The sequence below is a fragment of the Choloepus didactylus genome, chromosome 18 (assembly GCF_015220235.1).
Source record: "Choloepus didactylus isolate mChoDid1 chromosome 18, mChoDid1.pri, whole genome shotgun sequence".
NCBI lineage: Eukaryota > Metazoa > Chordata > Mammalia > Pilosa > Megalonychidae > Choloepus > Choloepus didactylus.
In genome coordinates, this window is record NC_051324.1 from 2,657,343 (window position 1) to 2,669,349 (window position 12,007).

General features: G+C 46.4%; 1 protein-coding gene across 6 annotated transcripts in view; it reads left to right on the forward strand.

Moving 5' to 3' along the window:
- SPECC1 (sperm antigen with calponin homology and coiled-coil domains 1) overlaps positions 1-12,007 on the forward strand; it is a 293,600-nt gene that overhangs the window by 179,404 nt on the left and 102,189 nt on the right. For all 6 annotated transcript variants that reach the window (XM_037810359.1, XM_037810363.1, XM_037810364.1 and 3 more), the window contains 3 exons: positions 5,274-5,481; positions 7,710-7,783; positions 8,095-8,273. In XM_037810359.1, coding sequence (XP_037666287.1) covers positions 5,274-5,481; positions 7,710-7,783; positions 8,095-8,273 — 461 coding nt within the window. The remainder of the gene's footprint in view (positions 1-5,273; positions 5,482-7,709; positions 7,784-8,094; positions 8,274-12,007) is intronic.

Below are 12,007 nucleotides of genomic sequence, written 5' to 3' on the forward strand. Positions count from 1 at the left end.
TTTTTTTGGATTTATTCTATTTGGAGTTCGCTGAGCATTTATGATTTGTGTATTTATGTTGTTTAGAAGATTTGGGAAGTTTTCCCCAACAATTTCTTTGAATACTCTTCCTAGACCTTTACCCTTTTCTTCCCCTTCTGGGACACCAATGAGTCTTATATTCGGACATTTCATATTATCTATCATATCCCTGAGGTCCATTTCGAGTTTTTCAATTTTTTTCCCCATTCTTTCTTTTATGCTTTCATTTTCCATTCTGTCATCTTCCAGGTCACTGATTCGTTGTTCAACTTCCTCTAGTCTTGTACTATGAGTGTCCAGAATCTTTTTAATTTGGTCAACAGTTTCTTTAATTTCCCTAAGATCATCCATTTTTTTATTTAGTCTTGCAATGTCTTCTTTATGCTCTTCTAGGGTCTTCTTGATTTCCTTCATATCCCGTACTATGGTCTCATTGTTCATCTTTAGTTCTTTGAATAGCTGCTCTAGGTGCTGTGTCTCTTCTGGTCTTTTGATTTGGGTGCTTGGGCTTGGGTTATCCATATCGTCTGTTTTTTTCATATGCTTTATAATTTTCTGTTGTTTTTGGCCTCGTGGCATTTGCTGAACTTGATAGGGTTCTTTTAGGGTTTGTAGACCTATTGAAGTCCTTATCTCTAATTTATCAGATTTACAGCTTCGTGGAGTACACTTTCTCTAACTAACCAGCAGGTGGCGTCCACGATCCACCTGTTCTCCACAAGCCAGTTCTCCCCTGCTTAGCCTTTTTGGTGAGTGGGGGAGTGAGCCTTGTGGGGCCCAATTGGTGTACCAAGCTTGCGTGTGTAGTTGGTGTTGCCTGCCCTGTATATGGGGCGTGTTTCTGGGCAGTCGGGGAGGGGGGTGGCCCTAACAATCAAATCTCCCTGATGATCCTAGAGTTTTAAAGCTGCTGCAATAGTCTAATCCTTCAGTTCAGTCCTGCCACAGTTTGTCTCTGCCACTGACCCACAAGTCTTTGGTATTGGCGTATGGCTCCTGAGACTTGCAAGTGGGCCCCTCTTCCAGGCTGTGCACCCCGGGTCCTCTGTTGAGGGATGACTGTGCTATGTCACAGGTGAGTGCCGTCCCCCCAGGGCAGTTCTGGGCTGCTGGGCTGTGTAGGGAGGCTCCCAGCCTGCTCAAATGATTGCTGAATGGGGCTTTGTTAATTCACACTGCTCCACCTTCCCAGCTCTGGGACATTCAGCTGAGGTTGCAGGGAAGGCTAATGTCCACGCCCAGTTTTGTGGTGTGTGCCTGTTATTTGAAGCCCTTCCGTCACACTGGGTTGTCTGGGGCAGCTCTGGGCTATGGGGCTGGCGATGGGCAGGAGTGTTTCCTGTCCACCAGGATGGTGGCTGTGAGCGGACACCCCCCTTTTCTTGGGAAGTTGTGGTGTTTAGTGAATTTTCTCAGGCACTGGATTATTGCCTTTTGTCTCAGAGCTCTCCTAGTTCTGCTCTTGACTTGACGTGCCCAAATTGCAATTCTTTGAAGCTTTCTGTATTGGGCTTCTTAGAGTAATTGTTTTAGAAAAAGAAAAAAGGATTTAAAAAAAATAAAAAAAATAAAAAATAAATGGCCCTCCTCAGAGATCTAATGGGTTATTGAAATGCTAATAGACAAAGCAACCAGGGCCATTTAGGAAAGGTCCACAGGGCAGAGAGATCAGCTTTGCTTCGGGATTTGCATATGCGCCTCAAGGCCTGAGCTCCGCCCTTCCCCTTTCTGTGTTCACCAGAACTCCAAAAATCCTCTGCTTTTATTTTGGAGTTTTTCGTGTTGTTTTTTTTCTATGCCTGTCTCCTCTCTGCTGGGCTGGCTGCTCTCAGAGTCTCTGGTGTCTGGTCTCAGTCTATCTATGGTTGGAGTTTGAATCAGTAGAATGAGTTTCCGATAAGAGCAGCCACTGCAGTTCTCCCTTCTCCTTCCCGGAGCTGACAGCCCCTCCTCCCCCAGGACTGAGCCTGGCAGGGAGGGGCGCGGGTCCCCTGGCCGCAAAAACTTACAGATTTCGCTGATCTCAGCAGTTCCACGTTTTCATGAGTGTTGTATGAAGTATGCCCAAAGACAGATTGATCTGTGGTGTCCAGTCCACGCAGTTCCTGGCTTTTTACCTACTTTCCTGGAGGAGTAACTAAAACTTACAGCTCACCAGTCTGCCATCTTGCCCCGCCTCCCGCTTCATGTGATTTTTAGCCATTTGTATTTCCTCTGTGGAGAAATGTCTTTTCATATCTTTTGCCTTTTTTATAATTGGGCTGTTGTAATTTTGTTGTTGAGTTGTAGGATTTCTTTATATATGTAAGATATAGTCTTTTGTCAGATATATGGTTTCCACATATTTTTGTCCCATTGAGTTGGCTGCCTCTTCACCTTTTTGACAGTTTCCTTTGAGATACAGAAGGTTTTGATTTTGAGGAGTTCCCATTTATCTATTTTTTCTTTCATTGCTTGTGCTTTGGGTGTAAGTTCTAAGAAGTGACCTCCTAATACAAGATCTTGAAGATGTTTCCCTACATTATCTTCTAGGAGTTTATGGTACTGTCCCTTATATTGAGGTCTTTGATCCACTTTGAGTTAATTTTTGTGTAGGGTGTGAGGTAGGGGTCCTCTTTCACTCTTTTTGTTATGACTATTACCTACCTATTTTCTAAACAAGAGTAGATTGCGGACATCATGCTCCTTTAATGCTTGATACATGGATATTTGATGTGATTTCTTTTTTAAAGAGAAGCATTGGAAATCACATTGCTGAGCGTCTGACAGCATACTTCTCGAGCAAGGGAGGCTGGGTTTTCGATCAAGCTGGCCATCAGAAAGACCAGGGATGTGGAAAGCAACCCAGAAAGAACTCTAGCAGTCATGAAAGGAGGGACTTGGTCCCAGCTACCTGCTCCACTCCGTTACTCTGTTCAAATGATTTCGTTTGTCCCTCTCTCCCTTTGTTAACCCGTAAAGCGAATGTTACTATCTAGCAGGCCCTTGTGAGAGGTTGTGATGCCACTTAGGCCTGTGTTCTGTTTAACTAAGAGAGCTTTCCGTAGTGTTATTAAATTTGAGGAAGTTAGTCCGAAGGCAAGAGGGGAGCAGCGACGTGTGCATTGGAAGCAGTGTACTGAGGTGCACATTTCCCTCCCACAGTCTCCTTACACAACCCCACACCCACCAAGTTGCCCCCCGTGCCTGCCTGTTGGCGAGCAGTGCACAGGATGTGTGGGGAGGGGGACGCGGCCCAGCAGCCCCCCACACACGGAGACCCTCCCCAGGTGCCCATGAGTCAGTTACCCAGGCACCTCTTCTGGTCTCTCCCGACCCACGGGGGTCCCAGCAGGCCATTTGCAGGTCCCCAGGCCCGAGGGAGAGACCCCACCCATGGCCCCCATGACATGGAGCCTGTCAGGCACTAACTTTTTTTTTTTTTTTTTTTTTAATTAAAAAAGTTTTGTTATTAGAAAAATTCTGTTTACGGAAAATTCATGCATAAAATAGGCATTCGCGTTTTAGTATCTCAGACACACTGCCACTTTGCTCTTTAAGAGTTGTTGGTTTAATCAAGTAGCTGTCATAAGATTTAACACGGATAGTTTTAGTCTTCTCCACGTGTTGGGGTTTTCCTGGTCAAATGGACCTGTCCGTGTTATTACCTAATATTGTACTTGATAACAGGTGAGGCAGTCAGGAGAGAAGCAGTAACTTTTTGTTGGCTGCCGTGTGCTGGGCCCTGTGCATTCAACCGTCCCCAATGTTCAGAGGGGGAAACCGAGGCACAGGAACTACAGGTCGCAGGGCTTGAGTTGATGGGGCAGGGACTTAAAACCAGAATCTGCACCGAGCCATTTTAGTGTACTTCAGTGGCTTCCAAACTTTTTTTGTTTTTAACTACAACCTACCTAATGTATTTTATATTGGAGGCCAGTGTGTGTAATACATTTATAACTGAACACAAGTTTCACAGAACAGTACGTACCCTTAATCCATGCAGTGTACTCTGGTTTTTCCCCAGTCTAGTTTTCTCTTTCTTCTTAACCAACTCCCTCCCTCTGCCCCTCCCTCCTTCCCTCCCTTCCTTCGTCACAGCCTCTCACTTTTGCCTTCCGCTGTTTGTTTATTCGTTCATCAGACGTTATCAAGCACCTCCTGTACGCCTGGCATCGGTAGGCACTGGGGTGCAGGCGAATGAGGCTGACGAGGCCCCTGCCCACCTGAAGCTTATGTCCGCAAGACCTTGCACATGAAATGCAAGTGGCCAAAAGTTTATTGCTTATGGGGACCCTCCTCCCAAATGCAGGAAGAAATATATTATGTAACAAGCTTAGATTTCCTGGTGAATATACAGCTATTTAGTAACATTAATGAATTAAAGTGATGCCCTGGAGTGACATGTATTAATGAAAATAAATCTCAAAAACAGTTAAAAACAAGTTACAGACGCGTAGTAAGTGTAACATAGTACAACACAAAAACAAGATACCATATAATACAATACAGTGTAATACAAGTGCCCTGCAAAAACATAATATAGTGTAATAGCCTTTTGTGTCAAAATTGGAAACCTCCAGAACAGCCCTGTACATTATTATGGCACCTGCATGTCTAATACAATTGGAGACTGTTCCCGCACTGGCTTTAGGATACTGCTTCTCTAGGGTGGGAGGGAAGATCGAGGTTCCAACAAATCTTGTTAAAGTAAAAAGATTTAGCAATTGTGACCAAAGGTAACCATTGCTAAATCTGAGCACCTGGTTCTCTCTTTATTTGGGGCGCTCCCTGAGTATTTAACATGTGTAGTAATTAAACATCAAAAAGGTGAGCCGAGTACCTGTCCCTGTGCCACTCCCCTTTTCCTGGTCATTTCCACCCATTTCTGCATCCCCGATCACGTCCACGTTGTATTCTGTTGTATTCCTCTTAAATGCACAGCGCGTCTGTCCTAACACGCCAAGGAGATGTGGGGTGTGTAGGGTCGGGTCCGGGTTCAGGGGTGTTGTCTGTGGGCACCAGCAGAGGGCGCTGCTCCATAACGGTGGGAGACGGCCCCGTGCTGTCCCCGGGCGGGCGTGCCCCGGGCAGAGCACTGCTGGCAGAGGAGACGCGAAGCCCCTGGGCGGTCTCCTCGCCTGGGCTGCCTCTGCAGCTAGCAGCCGCCACCACACCCTTGGCGGTGTGCTGTGTTGATGAGCCCCCTGCTACCTCTTGTGGGGAGCTCTTTGTTGTCAAACTGACCGGGGCGCCCTCCTTTTTCATTCTAGGTGGAGAAGGACTATTCTTACCTGAAGGAGATTTGTGATCGTCAAGCAGAACAGCTGAGCAGAACCAGCTTAAAACTGCAGGAGAAGGCGTCCGAGAGCGACGCCGAGATAAAAGACATGAAGGAGACCATATTCGAGTTGGAAGATCAGGTAGAACAGCATCGAGCCGTCAAATTACACAATAACCAGCTCATCAGTGAGCTAGAAAGTAAGTGGAACCCAGAAACAGGAGCGAGAGGATACGAAAGAAAGACCACTGCCAGTGGGTAGCTATGGAAGAGGGCCAACACTGTGTGCTGCCTGGGGTTTATGAAAATCCCCCCTCCCTTTTTTATTTGAGTGTTCTATAATGCCTAGGAAGAAAGACACTTAAAAACAGCAGAATAGCAGATCTCTTAGACAAAATAAAAAATAGGCAGCATAAAAGAAAAGATTGCGGGTGTCATGGGATGTGACAAGTTGGTCACTGTACAAAAGAGCAGCGTGTTGGGGCTCTGGCTCTAGGTGGCCCTCCCCCGTTCGAGGTGACAGGTTAGGACAGGTCATCTGTGAGTGTGGCAGCTCACAGGGCTTGTCCAGGAGTCCACAGGGCATTTGAGGCTGTTTGGGGTAAATTGTTTGCTGTCATCAAGCATTGAAAATGCATTGTCTTTTGGATCTGATGGCTAGAAAGACGGATGATAGATGGCCAGACAGATATGAACAGTGTGTGCTGTTGGCCTCGGAGAAAACAGCCCCAGCATGTCCCACTGATGGCAGGACATCAAGTAACTTACAGATGTCAACCACTTTACTGAAGAGGCATGAATATATAGCTTATTTATGAACTCAGTGTTTGCTTTGAATAGGGAAAGAAATTTGTAAAAGAGACTGGTTAAACATTGCTTTGTCTGAATAAGCCTTATCAAATGATCCCCTCTAATGTGTTTGCTTTTGTAGTAAAATTAATGCACAAAGCTTTTAGATTAGCCATCTATGGTAATATTTAGCTATTACTAAAAATAGTTTCGTCAATTGCCTGAAAAGTTCCCCACCATGTATATTCTAGCCCTTGGTTAATTGGTTAGCGTCCCAGTGGACACCACCTGTTCCATTCTTGAATAGCACGGATACACGGTACAACTGCAGAAGGTTGGTGTTCTGTATCAGTGTCTTTCAGACTGTTCTCCATGGTCATGCTTGAGGGTACAGCCAAAAAGCACAGAGGCCGCTGTCAGTAGGTATCTCCAGACACAGCATCATACTTGAAAAGGATGAAGTCAGGAAAGTGAAGTCCTGCTTTTCTATTGGGCTTCATTTTAGTGACATCTTGCTTTTGAGAACTTGGTTGCATTGTCTCTAGATCCTTGGAAGCCAGCCTAATTAATCTACAGAGCAAATTTCAGGCCTACTCCCTGTGGTTATAGCATATCTCCAAGACTGAAAATAACACAGACTGTCCATCTTTTGAGAAGCTTTTTAATTTCTACTAGTGACAGTAAACTATAATAAAGAGTGATTTAGCTAGGAGACCCAGGGACTCACAAATCCTGCCCTAGACCAATAACTTCTTCCCATAAGATCCTTGAGAGAAATGGACAGAAATATAAAGGAAGTAAACGAGTGTTTTCTTACTCTGCAGCTTTGGCCCCAAACACAAATTCCCAGGCCCCATCCACTGGATTAGACCCTCTAGGGTAGAACCTGACCTTACGGATATTTTTTTTAAAGCTTTTTTCCAATTTATATCTTTGATCTGCAATGACTTCTGTAGAATAGACCATGCAGAAGCATTGAAGAATTCTAACTAGGTGGATGACATGCACACAGTTAAGTGACCCTGGGAGTAACGTGGAGGATGATTTAGTGATGGAGAGAATTGGAGGCAGGGAGGCCAAGGAGCCGTAGATGTTCTCGATTAGGGAGAGGGAGTCAGGCCATCAGTGAGGCTTTAAAAATAATCACACGCCTAGATTCTGTCTGCCCAGTGGAGATTCTGAGTCTGGGCTTGAACATTTATACGTTGGAAAAGCATCATAGTGATTCTGCGTTCAGCTGAGCTTAGGAGCCGCTGCTCTAGAGACTGGTCTGCACGTCACTGTGGTTCGACCAGTCTCACTGTCTACTATTTGAAAGCCCCCGTCTTAGGTGAGAAAGGGCACTGGAAGGCACGTGTGCGGGTATTGGGGAGCTTAGGAGAAACTTGTACGTGGCTGTTCAGGCCCTTTTCATGGTGCCACGTGGTGCTGTGACTTGTCATCTGAGGACCCGATGTAAGTAAGTACCACTTATTTCTCAAATCATCCCAATCTTGGAGGAACCTCCAGTTTTCAGGATGCTGAAAATGGGAACTCAAGGTAGAATGAATTGGAAAGCCCGTTGCAGAATTCAGGGCTGCTCCCCTTCTCCCAAGAGCCTCAGAACTTTCTCAGCTCCATCCTGCTTGCTTGTTTCCAGGGAACGTGGTGCAGCTGGAGGAGCAGAAGTCAGACCTGGAAAGGCAGCTGAAGGCCTTGACCAAGCAGATAAAGGTGAGGCACAGACCGTAGCGGCCGGTGAGAGCCTTCAGGGATTCACTGTGATGGATCCCTAGAGCTCTTTGAAAAATATCCTTTGCTTTCTCATAGTTCGTTTCCTTGTCACAGTTCCCAAAAATCATGAACTAGGGTTGGTGGGAAGAAAAACGTTAAGCAGTCATCAGGTTTCTGGGGGAGAGTTCTGCTGTCCTGAGCATGCAGCGCTCACCTGGGCCTCCCCCGGTGCCGGACGTTCGGGGCCCCCCCAGCGCCTGCCCGGCGGGCCTGTCCCAGCCTCTGATGGGGGTGGCCTCTGGCATCCGCAGGAGGACACCGAGGAGTGGCGGCGGTTCCAGGCTGACCTGCAGACCGCGGTGGTGGTGGCTAACGACATCAAGTGCGAGGCCCAGCAGGAGCTGCGCACGGTGAGGAGGAGGCTGCTGGAGGAGGAGGAGAAGAGCGCCCGGCTGCAGAAGGAGCTGGGGGACATGCAGGGCCACGACAGGTTGGTCCCACACACAGCTGCCCCTCCCCGAGTCGCTGCACCCACGTGGCGCTTGGCTTCTCACTCACGCGCTGTGCATGAGCCTGCGTGGTCTGGAGATGTGATGCTCGTATGTCTCTCTGCTCAGGATTCTCGTTTCGCTTCTAGGATGACTCTCCACCAACTACCACCCTTACCGGGCTAGGAATATTCTATGCAGTGCCCAGTCAGTGCTGTTCTCTAGCATAAGGTGGTGAGAAAACACTGTAGATTAGTTCTAGCCAAGAACCATCCTAGGTTTAAGAAACAGAAGTAACATCTTGGAAGCACCTTGAGTGTCAGTATCCATTAGTGCGGGGAGAGGATGCTTCCGCAGGGAGCAGCAGCACCTTGCCAAGGTGGGGAAAGCTGGAGGCGGCTCTGAAGGGCAAAGGGCTTGTAGAACAACCCAGGGAGAAGCTTTCTGCACCTTGGAAACAAACAAGCAGCTTTCTTAAAAAGGGTGCGTGTGGGAAGCACGTCTGACGTGTCTTTCCCTTCTGTTCTTGGGGGAGAAATCCCACGTGTTAACCCAGAAAGCTCTGCCCAACAGCAAAATTGACCAGGAAGTCATCCCTAAGGGAGCTGAAAGTTGATTTTTTAAACATTTTTAATAGAATAGTTTACAAACAAGGTTGTAAATGGTATTTAGGCTGCAACCAATCTGGTGTTACCTTTCCCCAATCAAGAAAGAATGTCCTTAACTTTGAGATTCTTGGATGTTAGGAAATTCCTTTGAATTTTCAGACGTCTCTCATATTTGAAATACAGTCTTTCACATCAGGTTTAGTGGGTTCTAAATGTCAGTTTGTACAGTTTGCCCTTTTGATGTGTTTTTCAGAATCAGTAGAGTTATTCTTTGCCTAAGATTCTGAGCCTTTGGGTCTAACGTTGTATTATCACCATTTGTACGACGTTGGAGCAAGTAGATTTCTTTTCAGAATTTTGTTTTGATTCTCTTGCCAAACTTGCTCCAATTAATCCCGCATTCCTTTGTTGTATGACTTATATATAAAATAGCCTCAGAAAAGGACTAAGATGAGATGAGTGGCTAGTTCCACAGTTCACTCTTGAAAATCAAGATCATTATTTCATAATCCTCTGGCAACTGATAGATGTGAATTTTAAGTAGAAGGTAGAAAGAGGAAAATCAGACTAGATTTAATACTCTTGCCAGTTGAAATGATTGTGAGGTCATTCCAGTTTGCTTTTGTGTCTGCTTCTGTGTATTTGTCTTGCTTCCATATTGTGTGTCTTTGAAAGAGGAGCCAAGTCATAACTTGCCTTCCTTCACATCCTTAGTTGACATGGTGGCCCTAAATAGGCTATTGAACGAGATGCTACATTTCTTACGCAGAGTCTAAGATCAAGGCCAGACTCTACAACTTGGCCTCTGACGTCTTGGGAAAGATCTCGTCCTGACAGTTCAGGGCTGCATATGTCATATCCTGTATCTTTAGACTAAAGATCACTTTCTTAACACGGAATGTTTTCCTTTTGATTTCCCAGTGAATTGCAAACCTACCTCCCGAATCCGGCAGTTTAATCCCTTATCATGAACCATGTCACAAATTCTAGCAGCTAACACCAATCCAGAGTGTGGCATGTTACTGAAAACTGTTGGGTGCCAGAGTGTTTGCTTGCCTGCCGTGGCATTTGGCAGGACGTTAGTTGGATGCTGGGTTCCTGTCTGATTTTGTGCTGCTGTCAAGCTGCCCCTTGTAAAGAGCTGACTCTTTGAGAGTTACCTGTTGATGGCTCAGCCACTTCCTGAACTTACCACCTGAACCAGAGTTGACTCCGGCTCACGCCCTCCAAGGCCCTGAAGCTGCCTAGACTGTCCTTCTTGGCTGAATGAGTTCTTGACTGAAACTCGATTTGGCTTTTACAGTCACCTAACACGAAATCGACAGTCATTCTTGGTTCAGCCACAGCCAAGGAACTTGCAGAAAATTCTCTCGCGAAGGCCTCCAGGTACAGCCGAGAGAAGGTAAGGACATTGGGCAAGCACCTTGACTGTCATGAGGGAGTAACTGGTCTGTGTTCGAGTTGTGCACACCTGAGGGAGTGTCGTGGTCCCACAGTCAGGCTGAAAGTGGGCAAGGAAGTACCTGGGGGGGAGTGGCAGCCTTTAAGACCAGGAAATTAATAGCTAAACAACATGAAATGTCATTTATCTTAGCGTTTTAGATAATTCTCTAAATCTGATCATTAGCGCTGTTTGGTCCTTTTAGATTCTCAAAGGAGTTGTCATTCCATGGTCAGTATGATGTAAAGATGCGCGGAAGGGCACGACACAAGGCTCTCGTCCCATCTCTGCCGCGGCCGGCAGCGTCTCTCCCAGGCCTGCATCCGGCCTCTAGGAGGATTTCCGGGGTCTGGGACTGGCTGGTTCCGTGGCCTCTCCAATGGGAGAGCCTGGAATCCTGATACCGCCTTCCCGTCTTCCCAGTGCAGTCCTTTGAACCTCTTAGGCATGATGGTGTCCCTGTGTCTGAGCTGGGCTTCTGGACCTGCTTTTTCTCGTCCAGAAATTTGAACAAGCCCCTGTGGTTTTTATGCACCTGAAAGTGATCACTTCTGCTGGATGCCCATAAGTTAATGGACGAAAGGATGGTGAATACATTTCCCAACTCGGGCTACTTACAGTTTTGAACAATGAGGAGAAAGACATTAAAATTAAAACTTCCATTGAAATTAAAACGTCAGATCTTTTCCCTGAAGAGTTGTATTCTGGGGCCAGGCAAATGTAGGGAACTCACAAGTAGCTGGCCTCACGATTCGATGGGCCACACGCAGCCTTTCTAACGGAAGATGTCGAGCAGGACGTGACCCAGGCATCGAATAACGGTAGCAGTGAAAGACTTCCGCAGTTACTTCACTTCTCCTGAAACCATAAACCCCATTATTTAGGGTGACTTATTCAGTTCTTATTACATATATCCCATGACACCAATCAGCATCCATGGAAATCATCTGGAAAAGAGAGCATTAAAAACACTTAACATTTGTGCTTGATTAACTCAGTGTCTGAAGTAAAGCGTCCGAGATTCTAAACGTGTTTCGCTTGTGCGGCCCCTCCTGGAACTGGCTTCTAACTCTGTGTGTGCACGTGTGCTGCGCTCTCACGTTGACGTGTGTGCCCGTGTGCCGCTTGTGTCGGTCTCCCAGCTCTGGGTGCTCCGGAGCTGCCCCTGGAGGACAAGTGAGGACATTGGAGAGAGGTTCTTGGGTCCTTAGGCTAACCTCCTAAAGAGTCATGTCTGCTCTCTGCCCCCAGTCTTTAAAAGATTTGCTTTGAAAGTGTCACAGAGCTTCCCTTATGCCTTGAGAATTTTTTTTTTGTAACAATAAAAGAACACTTTTTGTTGTTGTTTTCCTTTGCCTTGAGGAAAACACTGGCTGGCAGTTACCAAACTACCAAGAAGCCCAATTTTCTCCAAATTACAGAGACTGATTTTGTTCATCTTGACATTCACTATTGTTTGTCAGTGAAGGGCTCCTGGAAGAAACCTACTGACGTCTTTGGCGCCTTCTTCTGTTTGAAGGCCTTTTTTGACTTAAGGAAGAAAAAAAAATGGACCAGTGGGAATAAAACGTGTTGGCCGTATTCTGCATTCGGGGTATTAGCTTTTCCCTGTGGGCCAGTGTCGGCTGTTAATTTTTGCGTTTGTAAAACGAGGTCACGTTGCTGCGGTAACTCCCTTACCAGCCTT